The 9,832-nt window shown below is 41.3% G+C and overlaps 1 protein-coding gene across 1 annotated transcript in view; it reads right to left on the bottom strand.

The window, feature by feature from the left end:
- Positions 1–615: 615 nt before the first annotated feature.
- Positions 616–9,832, bottom strand: part of LOC122564240 (sodium-dependent neutral amino acid transporter SLC6A17-like) — a 93,481-nt gene continuing 84,264 nt past the window's right edge. The window contains exons 7-12 of the mRNA XM_043718938.1: positions 9,763–9,793; positions 9,283–9,419; positions 8,459–8,651; positions 6,434–6,593; positions 3,281–3,443; positions 616–2,360 (exon numbers count right to left, since the gene is read on the bottom strand). Of these exons, the coding sequence (XP_043574873.1) occupies positions 1,995–2,360; positions 3,281–3,443; positions 6,434–6,593; positions 8,459–8,651; positions 9,283–9,419; positions 9,763–9,793 (1,050 nt within the window). The 3' untranslated portion in view covers positions 616–1,994. The remainder of the gene's footprint in view (positions 2,361–3,280; positions 3,444–6,433; positions 6,594–8,458; positions 8,652–9,282; positions 9,420–9,762; positions 9,794–9,832) is intronic.

Raw genomic sequence — 9,832 nt, 5'->3', positions numbered from 1 at the left:
ACACACTCCCACACTCACACATGCACCCCCTCACAGACTTAAGACACTCTGCACTCACTACACACACACACTCACACTCTTTCTCACATTCACAACCCCCACCCCAGAGAGACACACACTCAGACAGACAAAGACACACATGCACACATATATTTTGTGGGGTGATTTTGTACTTGTAAAGTTACATTGTACTTTGCTCAAAAGCTGCATGCATTCATGTCGAACTCTAAGCTCAAAAATTGCATGAATTTATGTAAAACTCTGTTATCTCACTTTTTAGATTAGAATCAATCTAAACATCAGGTCATAGACAGAGAACACAGGGGGCTAACACCTTCAACATTTTGTCTAGCTATCACCATTGTTAACAGATAACCTGAGAATGCAACTTTAAACAAAAAGGGTTTTGTGATTTACACATGAAAGAAGTGAAACTATCACTGTATTCTAACAGATGAAAGGCTTAACAATCAATTTTTCAATGTATAATTTCAGTTACATCACACTGTAAATTTTTGCTATAAATTCTGTGTTACGATCGAGCCCTCCACTATCACCTGATGAAGGAGCGTCGCTCTGAAAGCTAGTGTGCTTCCAATTAAACCTGTTGGACTATAACCTGGTGTTGTGTGATTTTTAACTTTGTACACCCCAGTCCAACATCGGCATCTCCAAATCATGACTACTTTACACTGTATGTGTTATTCTGAATGGGTCATTAAAGATCATTTTACACTTATTTACATGTGACTACTTGTGCAGATTTTGGAAAGTTAGGGTCCAATGACAGAAAAGGAGAATCAAAGGTAAACACAGTCAGGTGATCAAGGGAACAATGATCATTACAGAAATGCAACTAATAATGGCCTTGCAAGTTCTCAGGGACTGCTCTCATAATAACTGACTGAATTTACCACTCTGTTACCAGTTTTTGTGCTTTAGTCAAGATCTTTACCTACAGATCCTTAGGTGATAAAGCTCAATTTGTAGGATAATCCTTCGAGGTTAGGATACAGTGTGTTCACTGGAACTTCAGAGCCTGCATCACTTACACACAGGCGCTATCAGTCCACACATGCTCAAATACAGGGTTAGTAACAAATCCATACAAGGCCTAGTACCAAAGCTTCAATGAAATCATTAATACAGCAACATTAATAACAAAATCAAAGACAAGCTTAACATATCTGGACTGACACACCGAGCACACACACACATACTGACTCATGGCAAGTACACAACACTTACACGCTCAGTTAGTACACAGACTCATACTGACTCTGGTTAGTACATGTATTGCTTGTCTTCATAAATGGCAGTATATGGCATGTACGTGCAGATACAGGCCTAACATTTGTGCTATTTCAGGGCTGATATGGTGTTTGGAGTAATATAATGCAGCAGATGTCGCTCTTGTGCTGATTTTGGTTCAGGATGTGCATTTCCTGCACAGTATTTGCATTATCTGTACCTAAACTCAGTTTTTATTTCATCTGCTACTGCTGAAGGGGCCAGGGCAAAATCTACAGCATTGATTCCGAGTAAGAGCTAGTATACTTGTCTTGATGCAGGTTCAGCATATGTAGTGTATGTGCAGATAAAAGGTGAGTATATACATATCTGCGCTGATGCAAGGCTGGTATATGTGGTATTTGTGCTATTACAGGTATATGTGTATGACTGATTTGATACAAGGTAATATATTCAATGTTTGCTGATATAGGGTCAGATCAATTACAGTGATTCCCATTGTAGCATTGTACATGCAGTGCCCGCACTGCTACAGGTCCAGTCTATCATTGGCTAATTTACATAATTGTGTGTTTTTTTTAAACCAGTGGAGATCAATGTCAAATTGACCAGATTTCAATCAATGGTGCTAGTTACAGGTTGTTTTCTCCAATTACAACCTGCTAATTAATCGTTACACCTCTCACCAATTCATTCAATATTATAACTATATTAGATGCTGATTTGCCTCTTGAAAGCCCAGCTTACAGTTCTGATTCAGGAGTGCCAGCGGACAGGTAACCAATGCCGTATCGTCCATTAGCAGCAGTCATCTCCAGCGGTGATATACTGTCTGGCCCATTATAGGAGCGATGAATAGGCATTGGTGAGGGAGTCTCACTGGGGACCTTACTCAGGATAAATCGAGTCTCATCGTGATCATCCAAATTGGACATATCTTTCATCATTCGACCTCTGTTGTAGGAGACTGATAAAGTGTTGGACCCATCAGACACGAGATGGAAGTGCCGGACAATGAAAACAATAGGAATGGGGAGAACTCCCAGCACAATCAGAGTTACAGTCAAACCCATGGCCCAGCCCGGGAATATCAGGAACCTCTCCGTAGCCTGTTCAAAGAAAGGAAGACTCTTAATTATTGATCAATACACTCAACTAGCAAAAAGGTAACTGGATTATGTTAGGGTTATGGGTAGTGCTTATAGCCAACTGCAATCTTAAACTAGAGGGAAATTTAGAGATCATCACTGATGAGGTTAATCCATAGAGATCCTGTCCCATTATAATTTCCTGTTCAATTCTAACACCTCACTGTCAAATGCCAGACAGCTCAGGATCTGCTTGGAGGCATATTTCCAATCCCCGGCATCTCACCAACCCCAATCGCACAGAAACACTGCACTGACCCCATTCCTAAGCAGCTCCCACCCCAGCGACCCCATCCTCACATAGCCCCACCACCACCAACCCCATCCTCACACAGCCCCAATGCACTGACCCCCATTCCCACAAAGCTCCCACCTCACTGTCCCATCCCTACACAGCTGAAACTGCACAGCAGGTCAGGCAGCATCCAGGGAACAGGAGATTCGACGTTTCGGGCACAGGCCCTTCTTCAGGAAAGGGCCTTCCTGAAGAAGGGCCTGTGCCCGAAACGTCGAATCTCCTGTTCCCTGGATGCTGCCTGACCTGCTGTGCTGTTCCAGCAATAAAGTTTCAACTTTGATCTCCAGCATCTGCAGACCTCACTTTCTCCATCCCTACACAGCCCCCATTCCACCGTCCCCATCCCTACACAGCCCCCAACCGCAGCAACCCCACCCTCACACACTGACCCCATTCCCCCAACATCCCACTGCATCCCCAACACAAACTCTTCACACACCCCTCATAGCCCAGTGATTTGATCACTGCCTCTACACATCCAGATTCTGTCCTTTGGAAAGTAATCACTTCTCACGGCAACCATAAGACCAATGTATCTCTGTATTCGAGAATATTAACATCAGATATGCCATCTTTCGATTACCTCCTCCATTATCCAGGCATTGTATCCTGGTGGAGTGATCCCCATCTGAATAATACTGGCCAACATCAGAATGACCATAGCCAGAGGGGAGATGTACTTCCAGGTATAATAGTAGTATCTGTATGGAGTGAAACCCAACATTTCTGTCAACTCCTGCATGAATCTGGAAAACAGCAGAGTTTATGTTAGCTGGTACCTTATGCTCGCAATAGTTGGATTTCTGCCTTTGGCTGTTGCTCACTGCTAACAATGTGTGCTGATGTAGTAGTTCAAATGACAAGACCCTCCATTATCTGTAATTATGGCATCAGTATTGGAATTTATTTATTGAGCAAATTCATATTCTCAGAGCCAAGTTATCACCTCCTCACTTGCTCAGTTTGAGGTGAATGTGCTCAGTCTTGAAAGGGGCCACTCCTCAGTAATCAGCAGCACCGTGAGAGTCTCTCTGCAAGAACATTACGGCTTTGTCCTGAGGCCTCAATGATGGGGCTGGCTGCTGGCCGGTCAGCAAGGACTACTCTCGCTGTAATACCTTAAGGCCTGCCGTTTGACAGATAGGGTTTGTCACAAATAACTTTTTGTGAAATCATTAGCTGGAGCATAGAATATAGGAGCAGTGAAGTCTTGTTCCAAGTTTATAAAATATTGGTTAGGCCACAGATGGAATACTTTGTGTAGTTCTGGTCACCACACTACCAGAAGGATATGATTGCACTGAAGAGGGTGCAGAGGAGATTTACCAGGATATTGCCAGGGATGAAAATCTTAGTCTCAGAGACTAGATAAGCTGGGATCTGGGATCTGGGATTAGGCAAAATTGAGGATTGCAGATGCTGGAGATCAGAGTCTAAATTAGAGTGGTGCTGGAAAAGCACAGCAGGTCAGGCAGCATCCGAGGAGCAGGAAAATCGATGTTTCGGGCAAAAGCCCTTCATTGGAAATGAAGGCAGGGAGCCTCTGGGTTGGAGAGATAAATGAGAGGGGAGTGGAGTGGAGGGGAGGGGAGGGGAGGGGAGTGGAGTGAGGGGGAGGGGAGGGGAGGGGGGCTGGGAAGAAGAGTACAATAGGTGGATGGAGGTAGGGATGAAGGTGATAGGTTGGTAGCTCTTCAACCATGTCCTGAAACAGACTCGTTACCAACCTATCACCTTGGCAAACAAAATTCTCTCTACCTCTGCCTTAAAAATATTTGAACATTCTGCATCCACTGCCTTTTGAGAAAGGGAATTCCAAACACACACCCAGAGAGAAAAAAAATTCTTCATTTCTATATTAAATGGGTGCCCCCAAAAAAACATTTTCCCAAATGCCCTCCCACTCTGACTTTCTCCACTTTGCCTGCCTCATTTCCTACAACTCCTCCCTGTAGGGCTGGAAATATACTATTCCAGAAAGTCCTCTGCACACATTGCAAGAATTTCTCCCGTTCCATGCCCCACACTCTAATGTTTTTCCCCAGTCTGCCCTTGGGTAATTGAAAATGGCTTGTCCATTTTCATATTCTGCTTACAAAGCTCTTTACTAGTTCCTTCTTTCTATATGAAGTCTATAATAAATACCTGGCAAGGTCACTGCTGTCTTCATGTTTCTCACTCTAACCATTTAATTTCTACTACAGAAACTGCATCTCATTTATTGGCAATGTTACTATCTTTGACCAAGACTGCTACGCCTCCTCCCTTTCTAACCCACCCTGTTTCTACTGAACACTTTATAACCCAAGTTATTAAGTATCCAGTCCTATTCTGGCTTGAGCTGTGTTTCTGTTAATACTATTATGTCATATCCTCTAGTGCAATTTCTGCTTCCAGTTCTTTGAAACTGGGTTGTCCACAATCTCCTTCTCAGTTGTAGTTAGTGAGCTGAATTCTCTCAGAATTCTCCTCGATCAGTTCTCAACACCGGCCTCTCTGATTCACTCTTGTAATTCTGATCTCCTTCTCAAAGAGAGGCTCACATCATTCCTAACATGTGAAAGATCTGGTCACATTACTCCAGTTCTGACTTGATCAGAGCTTTACAAAAGGTTCAGAATAACCTCCCTGATTTTATGATCAGTATCACAGAATGCTGTAGAATAAGAGGTGGCCATTCGGACCAGCACGCTTGCACATCTCTGTACAAGCAATTCACCTTGTGTCATTCCGTTATGATATAATAATCACCATCACTCAAATAATTTCCTCCTGACACTTACTTTACTTGGTGCACCTCATTCCCAAGAACTAGGTCTAACAGTGCATCTTTTCTCATTGGACTGTAACATACTGCTGCAGAAAACTGTCATGGACACACCCTAGAAATCTTTATACCTTTCTGCTCTTTGCATGACTACTATCCCAGTCTATTTTTAGGTAATTAAATACCTTCATTATAACCACTCAAATTCTTGCATCTCAATGCTGATGTAAATTGTTCCTCTACATCACTGACTGATAGCCTACAGACTATTCTCAGTAAAGGGATTTCTTCATCCTCAAATAGATTCTGTCCTTGACCCCTCTGGGGCAACCTCTCTTTTCAGTTCTGCAATATTCTGCTTAATCAATACTACCTTCCCTCTCTTCAGTTCCTTATTTTTATAAGTACGTTGCATCCAGGAATATAACTGTCCTGGATACTGTAACACAGTAAAATTTCATAATTTGCTGATGACACCATACTTTGAAGTGCAGTTAACTGCCAAGTTAATAACAATTGACTACAACAGGAGAAAGAGAGGCCAGCTGATCAAATTTAATACAGAGAAGTGTGAGGTGATGCATTTTGGCAGAAGGGATGGAGAGAAGCAACACAGACTTAATGAACCAGTTCTAAAGCATGCAGGGACACATCTGTCATGATTTTTCAAAGTGGCAGGACATATTAAAGCAAGCACATGGGATCATGGACTTCATAAATAAAGGTATTGAGGGAGATTTTCTCTTAAAATGGTGGAATAGATAGGAGGACTGAGTGGGCTCCTTCTTTTCTTATCTCCCTTGGTCTTAAGGAAGCAGAGATGATGGTTACGCAATGGGCAGCAGCCTGGGCCAGTTAGAGTAAGGGTTTAATGGGGATTATAGCATTAAACAGATATACATAACCCAGGGATTTGTCTTTGCTCTCAGCTTTAATGAAATATATATCAGAAGATTTGAGAAGACTTACTTTTTTGTCCCATAGATCCATGAAACAGAGATATTTTCCAAAATGACCACAATTGTGAGGGGTAATGTAGCAGAGTAGTCATCGAACATGGTGACAAAGTAGTTCCCAGAACGTTGAACGAATATGAGTCCGACTGAGAAAGCGATAATTGTGCAGCCAACTGTGAGAACGAGGAGAAATTAAAATTGATCACAAATAATCATTCACTTCTCTCCACGCTCCAGGCTCACTGCCTTTATTCCTGATGAAGGGCTTTTGCCCAAAACGTCGATTTCGAAGCTCCTTGGATGCTGCTTGAACTGCTGTGCTCTTCCAGCACCACTAATCCAGACACAAATAATCATTGCATAATTAAATAAACAGAAGCTCTTTTTGCAAACAGCTTCAGAAACTTAAGAGTTCAGGCCATGAAAGTCTTTATTTCACTAAAAATTTCTCTTTAAAATGCCACCTCTCTCAGACCATCACTCAATGGCATGGTCTGAGAGCAAATGCTAGTGGGGGTGAATACAGTAGTGACCAGTGAGACACAGCAGGGATCAGTATGAGGATCCCAACTATTCACAATATACATTCATGATTTAGATGAGAAAACTAAAGGTTACATCTCAACATTTGCAGATGGTACACAGCTGGATGGGAAAGTGAGCCATGAGGACGATGCAGAGATGTTATAGTGTGATTTGGTTTGAACACACTGAGTGAGTGTGCAAACCCATGACAGATGCAGTGTAATGTGGACAAGTGTGACATTATTCACTTTGGCAACAAAATTAGGAAGGCTGATTATTATCTGAATTGTAAGTTGAGAAGGGGAATGATCAACGAGACCCGAGTGCTCTTATGCACCAATTACTGAAAGTAAATCTGCAGGTGCAACAAGTGGTAAAGAAGACAAACTGCATGTTGGATTTCATAGCGAGAGGATTCGAGTACAGCAGCAAGGATATCTTGCTACAATTATTTAGGAGTTGTTAAGGCCACATCTGGAATATAGTGTGCCGTTTTGGTCTCCTTATTGGAGGAAGAGTGTTCTTGCTGTAGAGGTAGTACAGTGAAGGATTATCAAATGAAGTCCTGGAATGTCAGGACTGACATTTAAGGAGAGACTGAGTCAGTTAGGATTGTATTCACTGGAATTTAGAACAATGAGGGGAGGAGGATCTCATAGAAACCTATAAAATTCTAACAAGATTCAGCAGGTTAGATGCGGGAAGGATATTCCCAATGGTGGGAGAGTCTAGAACTAGAGGTCAGGTTTAAGGATATAGGTAAATGTTTTAGGAAGAAGATAAGGAGAAATTGCTTCACCCAGAGGGTGATGAGCCTGTGGAATTCACTATCACAGAAAGCAGTTGAGACCAAAGTATTGTATATATTCAAAGAGTTAGATATAGCTCTTAGGGATAAAGGCATCAAGGGATACAAGGAGGACGAGATTAGGGTATTATGCTTGATGATTAGCCATGATCATATTGAATGGTGGTGCAGGCTTCAGGGGTGGAATAGCCTGCTCCTATCTTTCACGTTTCAATGTAAATTTCTTCATGCAAACTATTGTGAAACTTTAATATCCTTTGCACCAGACAGTTCTGGTTTATCCATCACTAAATAATGTTTTAGACTAAAGTAGGCATGTTTTGATTTCTCAGGGAAAAAAAAATATGAACAGCAGGAGATTAAGTGGAGTTGGAGGCCAAGATCATCCATGATCTTACGAAATGGTGAAGCATGTCACTGCTGCTGGAACAGTTCTACATGACCTACTCCTGCTCTTACTTCTTATTTTGTGTTATTTTAATGGGACAGTGTTGTTGGAATTTTACTCTTGTGCAAGTCATGGTTCAATTGATAACACTTCTGACTGAGAAGAGTATGAGATGAATCATGGGAACATTGCCATCATTAATAAGGGATTCCAGCAAGTCAGCTCAAAACACAAGTTGAAATTCTGAATTCATGACAATTAATTTTTACTCCAGCAAGTAACTGACAAAGTCCCAGAAAGTAACATTGGACTCTTACTTGTCAAGAACTCTTTGCGCATTTTAAATGTGTCAACAATCGGTGAGATGATGCCTTCCATGGTTCCCATCATGCTGCCCAATCCCAGGTTAATGAGCATCAGGAAGAAGAGCACAGACCAGAAAGGGGAGGCTGGGAAATGGGTCATTGCCTCCGTGAAAGCAATAAAGGCAAGGCCTGTACCCTGCACTGACTGCAAGAGATCAGAAAGATCAAATTAATGGCAGAAATTGAATAATCATGACAGAATAAACTGCAGCCAGGTAAATGACACATTGCAATCAGAGTGCTATCTATAAAACAGTGGATTAAAAATTTTAGCCAATGTCTGTATGTTGTGCACAGACAGCGCTCATTTTCAAACTGACAATTTTTGCCCAGTTCTGACCGAACTCTTTTGTATACCAAACATTAAGTCTTTAAAGAGCCAACAAAACTAGCAGCAATTAGAAAAGAAAATTTTTTAGAAATACACTAAAAGTTATTTATTGATATATTTAAAATTGATAACTTGTTGCAGCTCTTAAGGCTAAAAACAGGCCCATTCAACAATAACCTGCATAAATATGATGCTTTGAAGGTAATAAAACATCTCACAGGCGTTATTAGGTATTAGAGATTAGGATTATTAAAGGAATTTTAGAGAGGAGGATCAAGGGTTTCTGCAAAAGGGAATATTTTAAGCAATGTCCTAAAGGAAGAGCAAGAGATTAGGGAGGGAAAGAGACAGAATTCGAGAGTTTCGGGCCATAGTATAATTTGTAAAGATAATAGTTTAGTGAGTTCAGGGATGTAAGCTAAAACACAGCAGAATTTTAAATTACCTCATGTTTATGGAGGGTAAAATGTGGCAGATCAGCCAAAAATGTTCTGAAATAGTCAACGTTAACAGACATACAAATATGGAGTCCAGCAGCAGATGAGCAGATACTGGGTAGAAAGTTGGGTGATGTCATGGAGACTGCAAAAGGCAGTCACAGCAATGGCACAGATATGTTATCCTGGGGGTCAGAAATGACATGAAGTTGAAAACAGTATGATTCAATCTCAGTCAGTTGTCATGGATACCATTAATAGCTCAGGAAGGACAGGGCAATGGACTAAAAAGAAGCCTTCAGAGATTCATAAATCCTACAATGACTGATTAATAAAGTTTAACATAATGCTAGAACTGAAACTAAAGAACAAGATGAAAATACATCAATTTATTTCTTTAGTAACTGGCAAGGGGAGAAAGATACAAAAACAGAACTCTGCATTTAAACAACAATCTAAATGTGAGTGCTAGGAGCAAGGAAACTGACTCTGCCATGATGTGATGTGGTCAGACAATATCTTTTATTAATCAGCTTTGAGGTCGTTGCACATTGTGTC

The sequence above is a fragment of the Chiloscyllium plagiosum genome, chromosome 28 (assembly GCF_004010195.1).
Source record: "Chiloscyllium plagiosum isolate BGI_BamShark_2017 chromosome 28, ASM401019v2, whole genome shotgun sequence".
Taxonomy (NCBI): domain Eukaryota; kingdom Metazoa; phylum Chordata; class Chondrichthyes; order Orectolobiformes; family Hemiscylliidae; genus Chiloscyllium; species Chiloscyllium plagiosum.
Note: the sequence above shows the minus strand (reverse complement) of the source record. Positions and strands in the feature narration are given on the sequence as shown.